The sequence below is a fragment of the Triturus cristatus genome, chromosome 2_2 (assembly GCF_964204655.1).
Source record: "Triturus cristatus chromosome 2_2, aTriCri1.1, whole genome shotgun sequence".
Lineage (NCBI taxonomy): Eukaryota > Metazoa > Chordata > Amphibia > Caudata > Salamandridae > Triturus > Triturus cristatus.
This window is the reverse complement of record NC_140582.1, coordinates 514,680,155-514,704,809: the sequence shown is the minus strand read 5'-3', so window position 1 is coordinate 514,704,809 and position 24,655 is coordinate 514,680,155. Positions and strand designations below refer to the sequence as shown.

Sequence of the window (24,655 nt, the reverse complement as noted above, 5' to 3'; positions counted from 1 at the left end):
CCCGCAGCAGAATCAGAGTTTTTTGCTGAACTCCGCAAACCCCGCTGGCAGAACACCACCGACCACTAGTGGATGCACCAATGAAAAAACAGCATTTCTAAAGGACAGTAAGAGGAACCAATGAAAAAGATAGCCGTTTTTTGAAGCCCACAGTATGTCTTGAAGAGACAGAGCACCCAGCTAAAAAATCCATTGAAGAAACACAGTGGCTTAAAATCATGGCCTCTCAGAGAGAGTTTTTATGATTTGTGGGCACTGATAAGGAAGGAAGAAGTTAGGAAAACAATAACGGCACAAACTTAATAAGGCCCCTGGGTCAGACAGGTTTCAATGCACTTTTTGTAAAATATATGAATACATTTTCCTCTAACCTAATCACTTTGTTTAACCACTGTGCAGAAACAGGAGAAGGTATGGCTTCCATGAAGAAGGCAGTAATTGTGGTTATTCCCTATTGCCCTCCTCAATATAGACGTGAAGCTATAGTCTAAAAAACTGCTGTATGATTACATCATATTTGCCCGACTTAATAAACCCTGATCAGAGCAGTAATGTGTGTGGTAGACAAATAGATAACAATATTCGTAGGCTGATCAACCTATCAAAAACGATGTATAAAGAATACATTGGTTGGTCTCTTATCTCTTTATGTGGAGAAAGCCTTTGACTGGGTGGATTGGACCTTTTTACCTAGGGTGATAATTCAGATGAGCATGTAAATATGAATGTTCTACACAGGTTTCTTTATCTTTTTCAACCACTGTCCATTCCTGTGAATAATACCTTCCTAGAGCAAGTAGAAAGTTCAGTTGGAACAAAGCTAAACCAAGACTTGCTACGTCCTTATTACAACAAAGTAAATTGCAGGGGGATGTGGCACTTCCTGGCCTATGGAAATATTAATAGGCAATTTAGCTTAGGATGCCCTTGGAGCATGAAATTACAGGCAGGCCACTATGGGACATTATCTAGCTGGGCAGAGACAGCAGCATGTATACCCGAGCACACCATTAGCTATGACACTGAATATACTGAACAATGTAGTGAGACAGAATTTACACTATTCCCTTCTCCAAACCCTCTAATTCACTTTAATCCTGCCTTCAGTCCAGCAATGGTTGAGGGTCAGTTTTGTAAGTGGAGAGTAGGAAGATGTTGGATGATATCCAACCTGTTTATAAATGGGACGATTAAATCCCTTAATCAGTATAAAGTAGATTTTTGCTTAGAAGAAAAAGAATGATTTATTTATGGCCAATCCTCCAACCTGAAAATAAAATGGTGACAAATAGGGACCGGACCTAATTTGAAACTAGGCTACTTAAAATAGAAAGCATAAAAGGGGAGATTTCATGGCTATATGTAGCTCAATTGGGAGCAGCCCCAGGACCCAAATGGGCTGATATGGCAGCTTGAGAACAGGCACTTAATAAAGAAATTACATCAAAACAATGAAAGACCATTAGGAGTGACATACATAAGTATTCAATAAGTAGGAAGGATATAGAAATACATTACAAAGTGATGTATTGTTGGTACTACAGCCCAAAGCATTTAAAACACATTTACCCAGACACTACCCATAGATGGTGGAATGGATGCAGTTCACAAGCTACGGCTCTCCACATATGGTGAGATTTTCCAGTTGTAAAGACGTTTTGGGATGAGGTTGATAGAACTTTGCACCATATGTTGGGTTCTACATTGCCGGATGACCGAACGGATATTGCCTAAGGCATCCAAGACTCAAATGTATTGGCAGACCAGAATGGTATTTGGTTTTGCAATGTTTGAGAGCTGTGAAATTCCTCATAGCTTTTAAACGAAAAAAGAAAGCGACGCCCCCTTTTGCATAATGGTACCAAAAACTATTTTCATCGCTGGTCATAGAATGCTTGATGTACAAGCTGCAAGTCATAGGAGTTGACTTTGGGTGCAAACAGAGACCACTACTAGATGTGTTGAACAGCGGAATACCACGCACTGTGTTCACCCCAGTGGAGAGTGATAGTACTGTTTGATCCTGATGGACGAAAGATGCATTTTGGAGGGAAAGATAAAGTTTGTATATTTGTCAGACTAGTATATGATCCAAACCTACTCGGGTAAGGGGAACATTTGTTAAAGGTTAAGGTCTATGGATTGTTAACTGATGGGTACTGAATATTCAATTTGAAAAAAATCAGTGCATTGATCTCTAGGTCCAACATCATCGTCCCTCCATTGACACTGAAACAGCAGCGGCCCATCCTTAAGGGTAGAGGGGCCACGCCCTCCCACATTTTCCCCCAAAATAAAGAGTGTGTGTCAGGCGGAGGAAAGGTCAGCCTGACAGACACTCTTTATGTTCAGGTCAGGCAGCCATGTGCTATACATGCGCTAAATGTGCTGGATCCTGGCTACCTGAGCTGAACTTTGCCGGGCTTAAGATGTCATAACTGATGAGGGTGTGACCTCTTCAGCCTAGCAAATCACTTGGAGGACCTCCTCCACATGACAAAGGGGAGCGCCACTGATGGCCTCGGACCTGGGCACTTCAGATTTAAGCTCTGAAGTGCCTAGGGCCATGTGTCTTCCACTGACACCTAATCACACATTGGGGTGGGGTCAGCAACTCTCACAGACCCCATCTTACTCTGTGACAAGGTAGAGACAGCTGCATTTATACTTCATTTCACCTTGCAGGTTCTCTCTACTGCTGGGTAATTTTTTCAGCACTACCAACAAATTTGGAGATGTGAGGACTACTGAACTTTGCCATGGTGCTGAATTGCATTGTGCTTCAACTAGCAAATCACCCACTTTTCATCATATGGCCATAAGTTATTACAATAATTATTAGTAAAATTGAGAATTTACAATGATTTTTCACTGAAGTAATTACCTGTGCGTAAGCATACCACAAGTTTATATAATAAAATGTTTCATTAACCCAAATTAGTGCTATGAGTTAGATGAGTGGAAAATAGCAACTTTTTTCATTCACACATTTGAATAAAAATATTTGGGAGTAAGTCATTGCTTCTGTTAGTTAAAAAAAACAGTTTATGCCACTTATAATCCTAAGTTGACCTAAATGTATGGTTGATCATCACCCAATTAAAGATTCACATGTGTAACTCATTAGTCGATTGGTGTGAGCGTCAATTAAAAATTACAGAACGGGTAATAATGATTGCCTTTGGAATTGAATCTAGGTGGAAGCCACTGTCTGCTTGTTCAGTAGTCCATTGCTGGGTTCATGCCACACAAACACTGCTACATTCATACACATTGTTAAAAAATCGTCCAACCATTTGAATAACCATGGTGATGTATTTGCAGGCTTGAGATAACTTTGATACGTTAGCTACCAGTACCAGGATGGATGAAGGATGTTCAGAGACAGGCAATTCAATTATGAAACCGATTGTGGCTTCATCCCATAAAGAGCTGAGAATAGGAAAGGAGTCAATAAAAATTCAAAGAAAAAGTAAAACTTTGTGAGGCTTTTATTGGTGCTTTCTCCATTATGTGGAAAGTTCTTGTCCACCAACAGTAGAAACCTAAAGATTCTTGTAGATAATTGGATGTCTTCCGGTGTCAAAGGAAGAAACTGTAGGGGGGGGGGGGGGAGATCAGAAGACTGCCATCCTATTTGAATTGTCTGGTGAACGCCTAGTTTTAGAATACATTGATAGGACATTCCTATCAATTAGTGGAGTATCTTTTTTAGGGTTATCTCACAAGGTATTTAGTATCAAAATTTATGATCGAATTTCCCACACAATTGGCACTATTTTCATTCAGTTTGAAAATGTGACTGCTGGATATTTGCCCTTTCAGCAGGGTCACTCTGACGTTTTTGGCTTTTTTTGCTGAACTCTATTTTTGTTGGCCATAGAACTCTGCACACTTTACTTCTGCTGACCAGTAGTAAAGTACTTGTGCTCCTCCTTTTGACATGTTGTAATTGGCATACACCTGACTGGCATATCTAACTTACCTTTAAGTCCCTATTATATTGTACAAAGTGTACTTCGGGCCTGCAAGTCAAATATCACTTGTGGGTTGTAGCAACTATTGTGCCACCCACAGCAGTGACCCAGCAAACCTACATGTAGGCCTACCATTGTAGCCAGGCTGTGCAGTTTTAAACTGCCAATTTGGCCTGTCAAAATAAACCCTTTCTAACAAGTCAAAATCTTATTTTTAAATATTAATAAGTCACCTCTAAATAGATCTTACTGCTCATAAAGCAGGGTTCATGATATTTAAAAGTAGGGCCTGTAAAAGTTTACTGTTCCGCATATTCTTACAGGGAAAAGGCCCAAAAGATATGTTCACTGTAGCAAGGCTCACTGCTCTATATGAAAATGCTGGGTTACATTATCACATCTAATGATGCTAATTTTGGTTTGGAAGCAGATAGAAAACAAATTCAAGGACTCTTTTTAATAGCTATTCAAAATCCAGTTTAATGGTAAAATCTAATTTTGTTTAACTATTAAGATGAAGGTACTTTTAGAAAATTACATTTTCAGTTCCTGAAGTCACTGGAAGCTTATCTCCGTTTGCTTTCTCACTTCTGCCAAGCAGTAATTAGAATTTAAATTTGTGTGAACTTGCTCCAAGGACAGGGACAAAAAGCCTTGCGTGTGGGGAGGTAGTGTTGTGCCCTCAACAGGATGCCCTGTAGGCTGGACCGTAGAACTTGGTTAACTTCAGAGGTCTACCATGTCACGAGCAGATGCAGATAACACCAAGGCCTGTACCCTTCATTTGTCCTTGCAGCCTGACCGGCTCAAATCACAGACGCCTCTTGTTGACATCTTAGTGTCAACTCCTGCTTGGGGTCACAGCATGCTTGACAGGTCTGCAGGGGTTCACATATCACACGTGAAGCATTTCAAGGGGCAAGAGCCGGATGTAAATATATTTCCGGTTTATCCACTGTCTGGTTGCGAATGAACCCTGCTTTGTTCTACCCGACTTCTGTCTCTCAGTTTCTTGGGGATACAGATACTGCCTCAAACTGGATTTTGGAATTCGATATGGGCGCACACTAGGATTACCATAGTCCTCTCTCCACACACACCCTCAAAACTCAGAACCCAATTTAGTGTGGTTGAAGACTGCTGCGATTTTCAAAATACCCACAGTGAGGAGGGTTAGCCCCAGGAACATTCACTCCGTTGGTTAGAGCATGCCCAGGGGAAATTCCCACCCACTAGCTTGTACTAGGCATAAATGTGACGTCTCCAGGAACCCGCTGCAGAACACTCCAGGACCTAAGGAAGATCCGAAGAGGACTAAACCTGCTCTCTGCATCTTGAGAAGAGCCCTGGCCGATTGGCCTTGCTCTCTCGCTAATACCCAGGACAAAGAAATTAACTCCAAGGGTCATAAGGATTACTACCTGTTCAAGCTACATAGATACAACAAGCAACAAGAGGTCGTTCCTGAGGCTGCCCAGCTGATGAGTGGCAACTGGACTTGGACTTGACTCTGCTTGACACACAGTGAGTCTCTAAGAGCCTCCCTGAAGTCCTGGGTTGGGGTGGGGGATTTTTAAATTTTAAACTTGCGGTGGATTGGGATTTCAAGGGCTAAAATCATAAAGTAAACTTTTTGACCAAAGCAAATTGGTTAGTGTATCTGACCAGTGCTCCTTCGCAGTCAGTGTCAAATTGTACTAGGTCTCAGTCTACTGCAAGTAATGACTATCACTAGCACTTTGTGCATCTTAATTATTATTTTATTCTATTTTCTAATTTGGTTTGGGATTTTTGTTGCTTTGCATTTCAACATTATTACTGTTTTGATACTGCATACATGCTTTGCACATTGCCTCTAAGTTCAGTCTGTCTGATCTGTTGCGTCATTACCATGGGTGTGAGCTCAGGTTTATTTAATGACTACAGTGGTTCATCAGGATATGGGTTGTGATTATTACTTGAGGCGGGTACTTACCTTCTTCAACTAATAATCTTATTTCTTACAGTGACCATCTCTCAAATCAGCGAAGAGTGCAAATGGATTTGATGCAAGACATTAGACAATTGAGATAAATACCAGGGAAAAAAACATCAGGCAGATCTACATTATACATTTATGCTACAAAGATGTATTTGGTAGTAACTATGCAATTACAGCATGCATGCTGTTTTAGCAGCAGAACACTGCTTTGTGTTGGAGGAGATTATACCTTGGCAAACATACAAACTCTTTTAGAACTTGTCAAAATAACAGATAATTTCCTTTTAAATGGAGAACGGTTTTACTGAATAAGATAAATCAGTCGATTCTTAAACAGCATCTGTGATTGCAGAGGATAACTCAAGAGACAGCTAAGCATATTATCTGCAAAAAAACATGTTTTGTGACTAGGAGCCCTTGCATTTAATGTAAGGTACACTTAATAGTGTTTAGAAATGTTGCTCTAGATTAAATAATGTGGCCATATATAACAAAAGTGAAAATGTGACCACTCAAATAGAAATGTTGAGTTTAACTTCCCAACAAATGGAAACATTTACATCTTAATTCCTGCATAATTTCCAAAATACGTTAAAAGAATATTCAGTAAATCTTTGTAAAACAGCAAAAGGCAAGACGTTTTTTGAAGCCAAGAAGGAAAAGACCAATACATTAATGATTGGCTCTTCAATGGTGAACCATAAATTCGGCTAACACTGCGAAATACGTAGGAATAAACATAATGTGCTTTTCAGTCCCAAAATACATAGCTCACTGTATACTTTAATAAGGGTCAGTTTTGTATAATCATCCATACTCACCTATACATCTTTCATCATCTGTTTCAGCATCACCAATAAATTCAAATTTAAATTCTTGAAGTGAGTGGGCAAACCGCCTTTGTGCAGCAGATAAATCTGTAAAGAAAAAAGTGGAAGTTTTATTCAATGCTATAAGTCACATCTATATTCACTTCTAATAACATAATTGATATAGTGTGAAAAGGGAAAAAAATTCTGGATTCCAGGAACAGTGCTCATTGTCTCTTATAACAACACTCAACCAAGGCTATTAGTTTTATACAAGAACACTTCCATAAGTACCTCTAGTTTTCCTTATAACATCAGTCTTGAAACTGGTGCGCAACTCATTTCCACTTGTATGAAGAATTAACGGTTTTGCAAGCTGATAAAAATGAATGTGGCAGCTTTTTAATTTTGCCTTAATACTGATATAATTAGAGACTATTCTCAAATTTAAAGCAAATCCTATAGTTTGACATAACCTATAACCACATTTGGTTTCATCGTTGACCATAATACAGTCACCGTCCTTATTCATGCAGGACAGTTTTCATTGTAATTTTAGAATATTTCTATGCATGATGATTATTTAGGCCAGCTAGTTGCTGCCTGATTTGCATTGTTTCCCTGAAATAGAAGATGTTTTAAGATAGTAAAACTACAGCAACAAGCAGTGACGAATAGTAACAGAAATAGTGATTGCCCTTGGCAAGCAGCTGCCATTTTATAAAATTCCATGGAATTTCAACTTGATGGAAAGAGGAGTTGGTCATCCTCCCACATGAAGGCCCTCAAATTAAATGAAGTAGACCAAAATAGAAGGACGTTCCTCATAATATCAGAACACTTAGAATGTTTTTCAGGCCTATTTCTCAACCCAGAAATGTGGCATAATGGCCACAAAGATAGTTATTTATGAAGACAATTTTAAATGACAAATGATGTACACAGATTCAAAATTATGCCCCATTTTGGTGGATCAAAATATGATGGAGATCTATACAGACAATAATATATAAGGAGTAGGGTAGGAACATACTTCTCAGTCCTCAAATAATAGCAACCACTGGAACCAAAAAATGAACACTTCAGGCCATCACTTCAAAACACATAAGGCTGTCACATAATGTCTTCTTTGGGTTTCCTGGAGTGCTCCCTTAGCCAAGGAGATCAAAGAAAAGAATTTGGTAAGTGAAACAGGACAGAAGGTTAATGTTCGAAACGCTGAAGAGCCTGAACCATATCCAATGGACGAGAGGTTAGGTTTCTGCTCTAAAATTTCACATGAATGATCATAGTTCTCACATGTCAACCATTATGGAGCAAGGAAGATCAGGTCAGACTGGTTGTAATGCTTCTTGGAAAGCAGAACCTTTTCTCCCAACTTGGCTAAGTTTGCGTTGGATTCTCTATATGGAAACTCAAAACCAAACATCTCCTACAATGAATATGCTACTTACCAGTATGCATCTGTTCTTGGCATGTAGGGCTGCTGACATTCATATCTGTGCATAGATCGCCGCCTAGTGTTGGGTCCGGATGATTGCATATTGTTGTCCTGGAAGAGTCTTCGAAGTATCCTGAGATGGGGGACTCCTCCCCTGGACCACAGTGCGCATGGGCATCCTCTCCATCCCCAGATTGTTTTTCGCCATTGTGGCAGTGATGGAGTAGATACAGGAAGTGATGACCATGCTATACAGTAATTCTGAGAGCTGCAGCTGCTACAGGCGCCGGGGAGGAGGGTGGGCGATATGAATGTCAGCAGCCCTACATGCCAAGAACAGATGCATACTGGTAAGTAGCATATTCAGTTCGAGGCATGTGGGCTGCTGAATTCATATCTGTGCATAGAATACACAGCAGTACCTCCTATTAGCGGCGGCTACCCGTGCCAGCTGCAGCAGTCTGAAAAAGAGTTTTGAGAACAGCCTGTCCTACAGCTGCCTGCTGTTTTGAGTGCACATCTACACAGTAGTGTTTGGTAAATGTATGTATAGTGGACCATGTGGCTGCTCTACATATTTCTTGTAAAGGAATGTTTCCCAGGAAAGCCATGGACGCCCCTAACTTTCGTGTTGAGTGGGCTCGTGGTGGAATCGTTAATGTGCGTTTAGCTTTTTGATAACAAATTTGGATACATTTAACGATCCATCTGGCTATACCTGCTTTGGAAATGGCGTTGCCTTTGTGTTGTGGAGAGAAGGCAACGAAGAGTTGTTTAGTCTTCCTAAAGTTTTTAGTTCTGTCAATGTAGTACATGAGGGCCCTCTTTACATCTAGTGTGTGGAGCATCCTCTCAGCGACATTTTGTGGGTTTTGAAAGAAAACAGGCAGTTCAATGGTTTGGTTCATGTGGAACTGCGATATTACTTTAGGCATGAATTTGGGGTTGGTACGTAGTACGACCCGGTTTGCGTGAACTTGTATAAATGGCTCCTGAATGGTTAGTGCCTGGAGTTCACTAACTCTTCTTAAGGAAGTGATGGCAACCAGGAAAGCCACTTTCCAGGTGAGGAACTGAATTTCACAAGAATGGAGAGGTTCAAAGGGTGGACCCATTAGTCTGGTGAGGACCAAGTTGAGGTTCCACACCGGTGCTGGGGGGTGCCTTGGGGGAATCGCCCGTTTAAGTCCTTCCAAGAAGGCTTTGATGGCAGGCACATAAAGAGAGGTGCTGCCTGTTTTGGAGATAGGCTGCTATTGCTGTTAAATAGACACGTATTGAGGTGTATGCCAGATTGCATCGGTATAGGTGTAATAGATAGCAGATTATGTTCTGAATAGATGCGTCTAGCGGGTTAATGTGATTGGTGTTGCAGTAAATGACAAACCTCTTCCATTTGGCTGCATAGCAAGCTCTGGTAGTGGGTCTCCTGGCTTCCTTAATGATCTCCATACAGTCAGGGGGCAGGTTTAGGTAGCCAAACTCTAGGACTTCAGGAGCCAGATTGCCAGGTTGAGCTGTTGCGGATCTGGGTGCTGAATTTCTCCATGGTTCTGCGTCAAAAGCGCGGGTTTGATCCGCAGCCTTTGATGCGGCACCACGGAAAGTTCCAGAAAGGTGGTGTACCATGGCTGGCGTGCCCATGTTGGAGCAACCAGGATGAGTGTCAGTGAGTGCTGTTGCAGTTTGCGTGCCACCAGCGGTATCAACGGCGCTGGGGGAAAAGCGTACGCAAATCTGCCGGACCAGTTCATCCATATCTCATTGCCCTGCGACTGTGGATGTGGGAACCTGGCGGCAAAGCTTTGGCATTTTGCGTTTTCCCTTGTGGCGAATAGGTCTATCTCTGGATGACCCCACTGCTGGAAGTACGGTTGGAGCACTGATGGGTGTAACTCCCACTCGTGCATCTGGTGGCTGTGTCTGCTGAGCAGATCCGCCATCTGGTTGTCCTTGCCTGGGAGGTGTTCCGCCATGAGGAATATGTTCCTCTGAATGGCCCACTTCCACATGCTCTGAGCCAGATGAGACAACTGTGGAGAGTGTGTTCCTCCCTGCTTCTGTATGTAGTACATGGCAGTCATGTTGTCCGTCCGGATCAACACGACCTTGTTGCACAGGTGTACTTTGAATGCTTTCATTGCCAGGAAGACTGCCATCAGTTCCAGAAGGTTGATGTGCATCTTCTTTTGTTGTGTAGTCCATAGTCCCTGCACTGTGTAATTGAGTACATGAGCTCCCCATCCCTGGAGAGAGGCGTCCGCTGTCAGTATTATTTGTGGAACAGGCTCTTGGAACGGTCGGCCCTTGCAAAGGTTTTGTGGATTCCACCAATGCAGAGAGTTGTATGCCCGACCGCTCACCAACACTAGGTCTTTTAGTTGCCCGTGAGCCTGATTCCATTGACGTGCTAAGCACTCCTGAAGCGGGCGCATATGTAGTCTCGCGTGTGGGACTATGAAAATGCAGGAGGCCATCATGCCTATCAACTGCATGAACACTCGCGCCGGAAGGGAGTGTTGAGGTTTGAATTTTGAGATCAGCAGTTGCATGCTGTTGATTCTCACTAAAGTTGGCTGAGCTGTGGCAGCCAGAGTGTTGATTGTCGCGCCTAAGTACTGTTGTACGTGCGCAGGTTGGAGACTTGATTTTGGGTAATTTAGTGAGAATCCCAGATCGTGAAGAAGGTGAATGGTGTGGGACATGTGGGTGGCACATTGTTGTGCTGACTTGGCCTGAACTAGCCAGTTGTCCAAATAAGGGAAGACGTGAATATTTTGTCTTCGCAGATGCGCGGCCACCGTCGCCAGGCACTTGGTAAAGACCCTGGGTGCTGTTGTTACTCCGAAGGGGAGAACTTTGAACTGATGGTGATTCCCTTGAATAGTGAATCTGAGGTATTTCCTGTGTGAAGGGTGTATTGGTATGTGGAAGTATGCATCCTTCAGGTCTAGCGTAGCTAGGAAATCCCCCTGACTGAGTAGTGGGAGAACCTGTTGGAGGGTGAGTATATGGAAATGCTCCGATAGTATAGATAGGTTTAGGGGTCGCAGGTCTTGGATAGGTCTGAGCGAGCCGTCCTTTTTTGGGATCAAGAAGTACAGAGAGTACATCCCTGTGCCCTGCTGGGCGATGGGCACTACTTCTATGGCCCCTTTCGCGAGCATAGCAAGCACTTCTTGCTGTAGTAAACCCAAGTGTTCGGCTGACATAGGACGGTGCTTTGGTGGGATGTTGGGTGGAGTGGAAGTTAGTTCCAGACAGTACCCATGTTGAATGATGTCCCTGACCCACCTGTCCGTGGTGATGTTCTTCCATGCGGACAGGAACAGCTGGAGTCGTCCCCCGACAGGTGTTAAGTGGTCGGGGGGTAGGGAGAGGGCGTCACTGTTTGTTCTTTGGGGAGGACCTGGTGTTGCCATATTCACGTCCCCTGCCCTTGGTGCTGGATCCACGATATCCACCCCTGTTGTTTTTGTCGTAGGTGGTTTGTGTGCCACCTTTAGCATACTGTTGTTGTGACCCCTGACCCCTTGACGTTCCCCTATTTCCAGTGCGACGAAAGGAGCCACTACGGAATTGTTGCGTTTGTAGTGCCCCCATAGATTTGGCAGTGTCTGTGTCTTTTTTTATTTTCTCTAGGGTAGTGTCAACATCTGGGCCAAATAAAAATTCCGTGTTAACCGGTAAGTTGAGAATATTGTTTTGGATCTCGGGTTTGAAGCCTGAGATGGGTAACCAGGCATGGCGTCGCAGCATGACACTTGTGTTTATTGCCCTGGCCGCTGTGTCAGCTGCGTCTAGGGCGCATTTTATGGATGCATTAGTGAGGAGTTGTCCTTCTCTAATGAGGAGTTCCGCTGACTCTTTATACTCCTCTGGTAGATGTTGGAGCAGTGACTCCAGCGTGTCATAATGTGACCTGTCATAACGTGCCAGGAGTGCCTGTGAATTGGCAATGCGCAGGATATTCGCTGCTTGCGCTGCAACACGTTTGCCCGATGTTTTAAGGACCTTTGACTCTTTGTCCGGGGGAGGAGCATCACCAGTCGTCTGTGAGTGGGCTCTTTTGCGAGCGTTGGCAACCACCATAGAGTCTAATGGCAACTGACCCCTAATGTATTTAGGGTCACCAGGTGCAGGCTTATATTTCTTTTCAATCCTGGGGTTTAACACCCGGGCTCTTGTGGTGTCCTTGAAAATGTCTTTGGCAGGCTTCAAAACCCCTTTAAGAATGGGCAGAGTCTTGACAGTCCTTTCCGAAGATGCGAAAGTGTCAAGCCGGAAGTCCTCCTCAATGGCGTCAGAATGCAGTTCCACCCCATGATGAGCAGCAGCCCGTTCGATAAGGGCATTAAATGCGGCCGTGTCCTCTGTAGGAGACGTTTTAATATTGTAGAGTTGCGCATCCTGAGTATGTGGCGCAATACTTTGGTCTGTGGGGTCATCCCACGCCTGATCAGGGTCTTGTGGTTCATCGGGATCTGCGTCCCCGGGGTAGATGGTATCGTCCCCACCATATTCCTGCATCGGGTCCGATTCAGAAGGGGTAGGAGAAAAGGACTGCGGATCTAGTTGGAGGGGATGGAAGTGTTCTTGTAGCACTGGTTCCTGCTCCGCCGGTAGCTTGCGTTTAAGAGGAATTTTGTATGGCACCTCCTCTCTGACTGGCGTTATTTTGCGCTTGTGGAGCATTAGCCTGCCAGTGTCGGCGTCGATAAATTGTGGCCCTGAAGAGTCTTGTTCTGTTAGGCCAGAGGTGGTGGACTGTGTGTGGAGGACACGTGTCCGAATTTGAAATAGTTTCGGTGCCGATGTCGGTGGCAGCCCAAATGTAATGTTGATGGGCTCCGAGTGCACTCTACAGGGTGAGGTAGTGTTGGGACCCGAGGTAGAGTGGAGGGCTACCCGGTCACGGATGCGTTGTAGAGATGCAGAGACCTGCTGCACAGCAAACTGAGATGGTGGTTTGGTGGGCATCTTGGTAGTAGGCGTCGAAGCCGACCCCGACTTTTTTGTCAGAAGGGGGTCACTGGTTTGAAGGGATGCATCGATAGTCGACGTAGTCGAGGACTTGTTCGGCATCGGTGCTTTAGGCGTTGACGTATCCGAGGCGGCCATTTTGACTGCGGAGGTTACAGGCTTCGGTGTCGGCGCCGAAGGTGTCGGTGCCTTGTGGTGCCCGAGGGCGCGCTTCTTCTGTGCGTCGACCGCGTCTGCTGCGGTGAGCTCGGCACCGAAGTCTCTCTGTACGCGTTCGGAGCAGACGACTTTTTTCGGCGGCGGCGCCGGGGCAGTGGACTGTTTCGACGCCTTTGATCCGACCACCACCAGTTTCACTTTTGTTTTTGAAGGGACTGGAGCGATGGATGTGTTTGGGTTTAACAACCCGGTCGTCTTTGGTAATAGTGGCTCTTGCATAGTGTTCGATGCCGGGCCGGAAGGCGGGGCCGAGGAACCATGTATTAGGTCTTGGGTAAGGCCCGAAGGCGATCCCTCGACCGGAGCCTGACGACGATGTACAATTTCGGCCTCCGTTTCGACGGATTGGCCTAGCTCCTCGGGAGAGCTGTCTTCTTCGGCCCCATAGGCTTCGTCGAAGTCCCCTACCTCGTCGACGGCTTCTTCACGTCGAAAGAGCCCTTCGTCATCGTCGTCCGATTGGGAACCATGCTCTGAAGCGGGGCTAGAGACTATTTCTTCCACGCTCTCGGCGTCCTCGTCCTCGGTGCTGAATATGTTGGTGGGTGCGGGCGCTGCTTGCTGCGCCTCGAGCCTCGCCGCCCGTCGGTTCCGCAGAGTCTTCTTGGATCGGAACCGTGCACAGGCCATGCACTTCGATTCGTCGTGATCCGGCGAGAGACATTTATTACAGACTGGGTGGACGTCGATATGAGGGTACTTGGCGTGGCACAACGGACACCTCTTGAACGGAGTCCTCGACTCCATCGTCGATCGAGCGTCGAAGTTTGGACTAATTCGGTCCGAAAGTTGGAAGAGGGTGTGGAGCACTAGAACTAGTAGTCGACACCGAACGGTAACTGTACCGACGAAAACTATAGGCCTTTTGGCCTAAACTAAGTATTCCGAAGTTGAGCTAAGATAGTTGCATCCGAACCCAATGGCGGAAAAAAACAATCTGGGGATGGAGAGGATGCCCATGCGCACTGTGGTCCAGGGGAGGAGTCACCCATCTCAGGATACTTCGAAGACTCTTCCAGGACAACAATGTGCAATCATCCGGACCCAACACTAGGCGGCGATCTATGCACAGATATGAATTCAGCAGCCCACATGCCTCGAACAGGAGCAATACTTTATACAGCACAGGTGGCCTTCAAGAGGTTGTACAGCTTCTGACATGTTACCATCTTAGTTACTGAGCCTTTTACGGTTAGGTTCTTTAAGTGTAAACACACACAGCATTCTGCTGTACATTTGGCTAGGTGTGTGCTATGTAGATTCCTATGAGCATGCAGAAAAACCCAATGCCTTCAACCAAGCAGTAATAAATACTATGCACATGTGACAACAAAAGCACCAATTACAACAGAACATATTAGATACATCTCGTTACATCCCCCAACAGTGTACATAGATGCCATGTTGTTGGTTATCATGGTATCCAACAGAAGTACTTTTATCACTTAACTATATTCTCTCTACACCGCACTTAAAATGCATCTTTTTCAAACAGTTAATTATAGACCGGTTTGAACTTGTTTTCTGAAGAAATGCTTGTTTAAAGAAAGTGGTTCTGACAGTTTTTCCATCAACCCCTTTGACACATTCTTCTTTAAAAATGTTTTTCATCAGTTTGAAAACAACAATCTACAGAAAACCCTTATTGATTTATAATTTGTATTTTGATGTTTTACAGTGCGGTTTCACTCACCTAACTCGCCATTGGTTTAGAGGGTTTCCCTTACCCTCTACCCCTTTCCCCCTTCTATCCCTCCTTTTCTTTGACATCCCCTTCACATTCTTTTTTTATCTATTGGGGTTTTATATTATACAATTATAAAAGCACATAAAGTGAAGACAGCCATTACATTCCAATTGCCACCTTTTTGGTTTAATAATCATGATCTCTGTACCGTGTGTCTCAGACTGTCAGCTCAGAACCGTTCAGTATACAGAATAACCCAGATTGCATGAGACAGAGAAGCACTGTATACATACACAGACTGTATAAGACTCACAACAGATTTGTATGCCTGTGGGGATTCAGATTGTTGCAGGAGACGCGATCTGAGGGGGCAAATGTCTTTGGGTCTAGTTGTGGGTGGCATAATGACTCAGTTCTATTGAAAATATAAGAGAGAGGCATCTGGAAACAAGTTCTGTAGCAATGCTTCTATGAAATCTTCCATTCTCCTCATTGGGGTGGTCTCTTGGAAACCCAGAATGCACAGGGTGTTACGACATGACCTGCCCTACAAGTCTTAATTTTTTGCCCTGATGGGAGCTAGATGATTTTCCATGTTTGCCAATGGCTCGCCTAAATTGCTTGTCACACAAGACTCTATGTTCTTTTGTATTTATGCAGCCCTCCTGCTTGTCCATGCGTTCTTTCATATAGTTCATAGGATCTGACAGGGTGTCTATTTTGGCATCAATGATTCAGAGGCTCTACGTCATATTTGTCACAATTGCTCACAAATCTTGGCCCGGTGTGGGTCTGGGTTCAGAGTTTGGCCTGTCCCGTTCTTTAATGCCCACACATCATGGAGACTCACACTTTACTCCCTTAAAAAAAAATTACCTTTACTATTCTCCTACCCCTATCTACTTTCCCCTCCATCCTCTATATCCCCCCATGCTTCTGTCTTACCTATTTCTTGATGACATACACCTTTTTCATAAAAATATACTATTTGTAGTGGAAAATGTATTTTTTCATTTTGGCATTTCTACAACAAGAAGTTTTGCCAACCTGATTTCGTCAGACTATCTTCATGTTGGACAATCATCAAAATGACAGTATACCACTAGTCATTTTGTTACTGAACTAGACACTTAATTCTCTACTAACCATATAATCATACAAAACCAATGGAAGAAAATCCTAGAACTAGAAGAAAAAGCATCTTATTTAACAAAGTGCTCGAATGCCATACTAATGGTAGAAGGAGATTTAGAAAATGATGACAGCGTAACATACTTTTAAAACAAGTGTTAGTTTAACAACTATGTAGTGAGTTCAATGCAATAAAAAAACAATTGGATGGAATCCCAAGTAGAGTCACCATAAGTCGCAACCAGCGGCGGCTCCTACGGCAATGGTTGAGGAACGTTGCCCTACGGGCTCAAAGCCAGCAGCTGAAAAATAAAACTTTATCTTACGATTGTTTTATCCTTTAGCTGTTGGCTCCGAGCCAATGAATGCACAGAGGGGCAGGCTAGGGCATGGAAGGGAGGAGGAGGAGGAGTGGTACGTGCACTTGAGAGAGCGCATGTCAGTTTGGCCATCCATTTTAGACCGGCCAAACTGACATCTGCACTTTGCTACCTCCAACCCAGTGGTATTGTGGAGAAACAGCACAGACTTCATGTGCCTGTGGAAGCGTCTTTTCATCCTGTGCATGCCAATCCCCACTCTGCTTGAGAGCAGCGTGGGGATTGGATGGGGGAGTCTATGATGCTGCCTCAGGGACTGCTGGGAGCAGCAGAGAAGCAGTGAGAGGTGAAGTGGCTGTCATCATGAGGTAAGTTTTTCATTTTTATTAATCTCCTGCGCTCTCCCTCCTCCCCCGGGTTCCCTCGCACTCCCTTGCACCCCCGCACCCCGCCCCCTCGCTTTTAAATGATATTGGCCACCACTGGAGCAACAGATTTTTAATAGACCCGATCTCAATAGAAATGACAAAAGCAGAAACTTCCTCTGTGGGCCTCTCACTGTTTGAAAATACAATCAATAAAAAACGTGTACAGAATGGTAAAGAGATAACTCTCACACTTTGAAATCACTTTTGATGTAATTAAGTCCACAACTTAAACATGTAAGAAAAACAGTTGCACTTGTGATATCTTAACAAACATTATGCTCACAAAGAAGTAGAGGAATGATGATTATGAAAGCAAAGACCCAGAAAAAACTGACTAGAACAGTCATAGATACACATTGAAACTGGCTTATGAAGTTCTCCATAATGAACAATATAAAGATACTTTTGCAACACAAAGATGAAGGACGGGATGGAACAATGTCAAACATTCAACCCCAGTCAATTCTAGTTCAGCATTCCTTCCATCATCTTTTTGTATTGCTATTGTGTCCCTAAGTGGCAAGGGAGTGCCCAGACGTGGGTCCGTTGCTCGTTTTGCCACTGGATTCAAGCTAGCCTGGCTGATGAAGGGTGACACCCGGACACCGGTCTCAGGATGCTTGTTTTCTGGTCCAGGAAGGACCTGGCCAGGCAGTTCAGGCTGGACTGTTCCCATGGGGAGCCAGGGTCAAGACTGATGTGCATATGGCTGGGTCAAAACTGGAGTGGCATGGTGACCAAAAATATTATGAATTTAAACCAGATCTGTGACTGGGGTTAAGTGTTATACAATGTTCAGCATTCCTTCCCCCATCATCTTTTTGAGTTGCAATATAAAGATACCCCCAAATCAGAATCAAGCTGTACCTGTGAACAATCAGCATAAAAGTTCATTCACGAGTCGAATGCAAATGCTTCAATCAATCTGGACTCTTGACATTTACTCTGGGTGAGTTCTATCCTACAGTTAGCACCACAAATAAGGTTTACAAACTCAATGCAAATTTCTCCCTCTGGCATTACCACACAAGTTTCCTCAAAAGCATCAATGTTCAATCACAGTCAATATTATCTGTTCCAGTAATCATCATTTATTCACACTTTCGTGACATTGCACCAGTTAGTTCTGAAATGCAGAATGAAAGAACGAGGTGGTGTCTTGGGTTAAGGGGCCCAGCCCTCCCGTGGACAGTGTATGCTGTTGGCATCCAGTTACCTGGTCACATTTGTAGAGGTGAGGGGGCGAAAGGTTTACATCACTGGTCAATTTCAGAGGGCTGAGAATGGCAAGGATGTGGCCTCACGGACAGTTTAGCACCCTTTCCTTCTCAAGTGTGTGTGAAGATACATTTTATTTGCCAATTTGTTTTTGTATGTAGGTCATCATTCTTGTTCTAGTGGACCAAAGGGCACCCCAACACTAACTCCATGCATGGATCCCACCCTCCCACCCCCTGCCAGCATAAGATAGCACAGCCCACAGTACCCAGTCAACTGTGTTGCATCCCCACTGCCCTCTCCTGCCGGGGCATGGAATGTCCCACTTCAAAATGCATTGTTCTCGAGATGAATGGGCCTTGGGAGACCACTTCCATGGGTAGGTGCCTAATGGTTGGCACTTAACATTTTCAGGAAAATTAAAGGTAGGGCACAGCTGTAACCCCCTACATAAATGTCAGAGCACCCTGCAACCCACCAATCAATTAAAAGGATAGGCCCTCGGTGCCTGATGCTCCCCTTCTTGGCATTTCAAATGTCTATATGGTAAGCACTGCACATAAATGCCAAAATACCAACATACGGCAGCCAGACATTACATGATAGGAGCAGGGTAAACTTGCACTATACTCCTTTTTCGGAAAATATTACAAAAAATAATGCACAATCGAGAGGATCACTATCACACTAGGTGCTTTAAGTAGCACAAAAAACAAATCATAATACACTTGTATTGTAACAGTGTCAGGGTTTCTACTCTGCCTTTCACAATTGAATGGAAAACAGAACAAAGCATTGTCAAACTTATTTAATTGTTTAACATTTTAAATAGCAGATCTTCAGAGAAGTGCTGCATACCTTCAGCCACACTTATTAGCATTTTGAGGGGTTAGAATCAGACAGGAGATCATGGCTCTTCTTGGAATGGAAGTTGCAGTTAGACATTCGTCGACAGAGGGGTTCTGTACAGTCTTTGCAAGTCTTGTGGCAGGGCATGGAATGGGTGCAGTAACCCCATAGAAATAAAACAATATCTCAACTGACTGACTGTTCGGGAAAGTCACCAAGAACCACAAACTATATTTCTTTAGGTCGAGCATTCGAGACCTCTTTAGTATTCTCTAGATTCCAGTCCATAGAAATTGTCTTCCACAAGCACCCATAGACAATATTGTTTACAAATTTTGTATTTTCAGTGACATGTCCACCAAAGGCCCTGATTTTACATTAAAAACAGAGCTTTGGACTATACAATTTCCCGCTGAAAGGCAATATTTCTCTCCATGTGTATCTATACCTGGCGTGTCACGCAGTTTGGTGCTTACTTTCCCTCCATGTTAAAGAACAGTAGATGTTTCAGCACTCAGGCTAATGTGCTGCATAGCTAAATACATAGAGGGTCCCAAAGGCGAGACCGATTGCATTGCTAATGCTTGTTGTTCTTTGCAGCCCCACTTTCACTGATCAGCTGGAGGTTACATCAGCAGACACGATCAAAGGAACAATGAAGCACCAAGCTGTAGGTGTTGTGTTCCCAGCACATGGTCCCCCAATGTCTTTAACACTAGTCAAAATTTACATATAGAAAAGACCAGCACTTCACCTGCCCTATGCCCCTCCTAGTTACCAGTAGAAGTAAAGCAGCAGACCCAACTTGCCCATAAAGGGCCTGGGCTGCCTGCTAATTTCTAACCTTGTGCCATGCTTTCTGAATTTTAAAGCTGCTGTTTTGTCCTCTGGCAGAAGTTATATGCCCCCTCCCCATGAAGCATGTTGCTCAATCTGGCAAATGTAAGAAACTTTGGTTGAGGATGGTAATCTCAACCCCTTAACTGCTGGGCCTTTTACCTTCCTAGTGCTGAGCCCTTTTTTGGCTATTTGGGGTAGTTTGTGCTTATGCGTCCATAACTGTATGCCACATAAGGTATAAACACCAAATGTGTGTCCTTTTTTCTCAGCATCTTGGGGATTCTAAAGGTACCAGGGTTTGTGGATTCCTCCTGGGGAATCCACAAACCCTGGTACCTTTAGAAAATAGCCAAAATATAGCTACGTTTTGAGTTTGGGGTAAAACAGGACAAAAGAACTCTGGATAAAAGTGTCTGTTTTTTTCACAAAAATGGCATCAACAAACAGTTTGCTTTGCTAAAGTCACCATCCTCCTAACTTTCAGGAACATGCATAGCTGAATTTAAAGCAAAACACATTTCTTTTTTTTACCAGAGTGTTGGCATTTTTCAAAGAAGCAGTCAATTTTTCCTATTGGTTGTGCTTTCGACCTACTTCCAGTTTGTGGTGGAAACCAGTGTGAAAGTCATGGGTATGCCAGGAAAGCTACATATTTCTGAAAACTGAACAACATTCCAAATACAGCAAGGGATCATATGTATAGATAGATCCCTCAAGGTTTTCCCAAAGAAACTAGGTGCTGAAATTAACAAATATTGAAAACCAGTAGGAAAAAACAGCAGTTTGTGACAATGTTTTCATCTGTAACTTTTTGTCACAATGGCCAATTTACAAAAGCAATGGCCCATTAATGTACCTATGTTTACTAGACCCTTTTGGATGTGGGTAAATATAGGGTTTGTAGGTACTCTAAAAACCAGAGGTACCCAGAGCCAACAACTGAGCTGCACAGTACAATGGATTTTTATTCTGTACTAAGTATAGACCGGTTCATATGGTGAAATATGTAGAGAGAAAAATAGGTATCCAAGTAATATAAGGAATTTCTGAAATGGACATAAAGCATGGAATTTAAGAGCAGTGGTTATTTGAACATCTCTGAATTTGTGGGTACCTTTAGGAGCATATGATTTAGAGGATAGTTTTCAAAAAGTCTTCTTTATTACATATTGGCTTACATTTGGAAGGCAGAAATGCAGGGAAATCCACTAGTAATAACAAATATCCTACTATTCTATGCTCCCACATGTATTCTGATAAAAATGGTACCTCACTTGAGTGGGTAGGCCAAGTGCCTGCGACAGGAAACGGCCCAAAACACAACATGGATACATCACATTTTTCCACTCAAAACCGTTTTTTGCAAAGTGGGTAGCTGTGGATTTTGGGCCTTAGCTCAGCTGGCACCTGGGAAACCTAGCAAACCTGTACGTTTTTGAAAATTAGACACCTAGTGGCATCCAGGATGGGGTGGCTCTCACTAGGTTGTTTTACCCAGAATCCGTTGAATACCTCAAAATTTGACTAAAAAACAAATGTTCCTCAATTTTCTGTGATGGAAAGTTGTGGAATCTGCGGGGAGCCACAAACTTCCTTCCACCCAGCATTTCTCAAAGTCTTCCGACAAAAATAAGACATCACTCTTGTGGGTAGGCCTAGTGTTCATGACAGGAAACAGCGCAACACATAAAATGGATACATCACATTTTCCCACTCAAAACTGACCTTTTTTTTGCGAAGTGGGTAGCTGTGGATTTTGGGACCTAGCTCAGCCAGGACCTAGGGATACTTAGCAAACCTGTCCTTTTTTAAAAAGTAGACACCTAGAGGAATCCAGGATGGAGTGACCTGCATGGCTCTCCCCAGGGTGTTTTACCCATAATCCCCTGCAAACCTCAAACTTTGGGGGGGGTGGGGGGGGGGGGAGGGAACACTTTTTCCTTGCTCTATTGTGATGGGAAGTGCTGGAATCTGCAGGGAGCCACAAACTTTCTTCCACTTAGCATTCGCTTAAGTCTTCCAATAAAAATGGTACCTCACTTGGGTGAGTAGACCTAGTGTCCATGACACGAAACAGCCCAAACTGCGACATGGATGCATCACATTTTTCCACTCAAAACTGACCTTTTTTTGCGAAGTGGGTAGCTGTGAATTTTGGACCCTAGCTCAGCCAGCACTTAGGAAAACCTAGCAAACTTGCACATTTTATCACAATTAGACATCTAGGTGAATCCGGGATGGGGTGAAGTGCGTTGATCACCCCAATTTTTTTTTTTATCCACAATGCACTGCAAACCTATAACTTTGCCTAATAGCATGCATTTTCCTTACATTTCTGTGATGGAAACTTTCAGAAACCTCAAGAATCCACAAAACTCCTACCACCCGCCAATAAAAGCGCTGCCCAAGTGTCCGTGGCAGGAACAGATCAAACCAAGGTCAATGGGAGCTCTTGCGAGGGGACTCCTTATTAGCCTAAAAATAAATGTTTTAAATTTTTTAAAAAAAACTTTCCCTGGCATCGGGGGGGGGGGTCAGAAAGACTGTTGCCCCATTTAGTAAGGGGAGAGGGCATGCCCATGCCGGGCAACTCCCACACTTGTATATACTAATTCACCACTAATCCTTTATGGGTTCCGAAATAGCGTGCTACTCCCCGAAAAAGCGCTTCAACAGCTCATCAGGAGTAGCAAGCACTGTGTAAATGTAAACCTTGTTCCCTTCTCTATCCCTCCACTATCCTTCGCAATCCAAATAACTTACTAATATATCCAACACTCAAATTACTTTCATATTTTCAGTATTCTAATTCACCACTAATCCTTTATGGGGTCCCGAGTAGCGTGCTACTCGCCGAAAAAGTGCTTTGACGCCTCGTCAGGGGTAGTAAGCACTGTATAAATGCCAATACAATACATATATCTTTTTTTAAACCTTGGGGTTTAGTGTGCTTTCTGCCCCCACCGGAGGCAGATCAGGAGTATTTATCTACGCCTGCCCCCCGGCGGAAGAACAACTGTTTCCCCATTTGCTTGAGGTGGGGTAATAGCCATGTCCATTCTGGGCAGCCCCCAACCCAATATTAAAGAAAAACAACAACAAAAAAACATACCTTGGCTTTTAGTAGGCTTCCTGACCCCTGCAGGGGCAGATCTGGGGTAATCTACCCAATCTGCCCCATATATATATATATAGTGTGGGATTAGCACAGTGACATTCACACTGAGATAGATAGGGACTAGGTCCCTTTCTATCTCGGTGTGGATGGCACTGTGCTAATCCTACACTTAAAGACTTTGATAGAAACGCAGACATTTGAGGTGAGCAAATTTAGAGTATCGATGGTATTGAGAGTGCTTTATATTGGAGCTGCTTTCCATCTAAACTTGAACTACCCAGAGTTCTCTGCTTCTTTTTTTGTATAATTTATGTTTCACTCTATGCCTCAAAGAGTTTTGTTTTGACTTATACTGGGTGCTCCCTTGTGTCTGGACAAACCTATACCTCTCTAAAGAGTTCTAATGAAAGAGAAACACGTGTCAGGGGTTGCTTTTATTCATTACAGGTTGGCTTGGATGGTATTTTACCAATCCAAAGCTGTAATACTATGCCTGGAGTGGTAAAAGGCTTTGGTCATTTTACAGCTTGGCAAGGATAGCACTGTGCTAATCCTATGCTTCAAGACTTTGCTGTGGAGATGGTAAAAGACTTTGCTGTGGAAATGGTAAAAGACTTTGTCCCTTTCTATCTCGGTGTGGATGGCACTGTGCTAATCCTACATTTAAAGACTTTGATAGAAAAGCAGACATTTGAGGTGAGCAAATTTAGAGTGTCGCTATTTTAAATTCACTGGCGTCTTGTGGGCTTTCGCCTCCACGCTCCTGGGTGGCAGCGGTTAATTACCTCCATCTGTCCCCAGAGGGGCAGAAAGACTGTTTCCCCTATTATTTGGGGTGGGTGTATGGCCATGCCCATGCTGGGCAGGCCCTACCCCTGCATATCTATAAAATTAAAAAATCCATCGTGTCTAGTAGGCTTCCCAAGGGGCAGACCGGGGGTTATTACCCCCATCTGCCCATCAGGGGGCAGAAAGAAATAAGCAAGGGGGAGCACAAGCCCTTACCCAAGGGGCCGCTCCCCCTATCCCTGGTTTCTCGTGGGTGGATACCTGCTTGGACTCTCCTGTGGCACTCCCCAAGCAGTGAGCCACTGAACAGAGGTACCATCGGAAAGGGGAGATTCTACCCTTTCCAATGATATTTTACCATTAGAATCAGTGCTTGGGGCGCTCAGATATCCCCCTGGGCACTGATTCAGTGAAAGTAAAACAATCCCATTAGCTCGTTTTACTTTCACTGCAATGATGTCAGCTCCCACTGCGCACTGATTGTCATTGCCTTTTTTTTTTTTAATCATTAGACTGCTCGGGAAAATAAAAATAAAGGACTACTTCTGGTGCAGTGCACCAGAGGGCCCTTTACCTCCCCAGTGTCAGCCAATAGCTGAAACACACACTAGGGAGGTAGTGCAGGTGTCGGCCATTAGCTGGCACCCGCACTTTAAAGGTTAAAACTGATCTCATGTTCTACTCCCCAAAAACTTTCCTGTGGAGAATGTGTGATGTTGCCAGACAACATGGCCGACCGGACGTGAGCCCTCAAGCTCCAGTTAGCCAGCATCCAAATATCCTGACTAATCCTGCCGATACAATTTATACACTCGGCGATCAGGCACAGTGCAACATCACTAGCGTCGGGAGCAGCAGGGAGTAG

At 43.9% G+C, this 24,655-nt stretch overlaps 1 protein-coding gene across 2 annotated transcripts in view; it reads right to left on the bottom strand.

Annotated features, from left to right (window-relative positions):
• Window positions 1-24,655, bottom strand: part of ARHGAP10 (Rho GTPase activating protein 10) — a 1,033,471-nt gene that overhangs the window by 704,289 nt on the left and 304,527 nt on the right. For both annotated transcript variants that reach the window (XM_085641636.1, XM_085641637.1), the window contains exon 2: window positions 6,780-6,875. In XM_085641636.1, coding sequence (XP_085497762.1) covers window positions 6,780-6,875 — 96 coding nt within the window. The remainder of the gene's footprint in view (window positions 1-6,779; window positions 6,876-24,655) is intronic.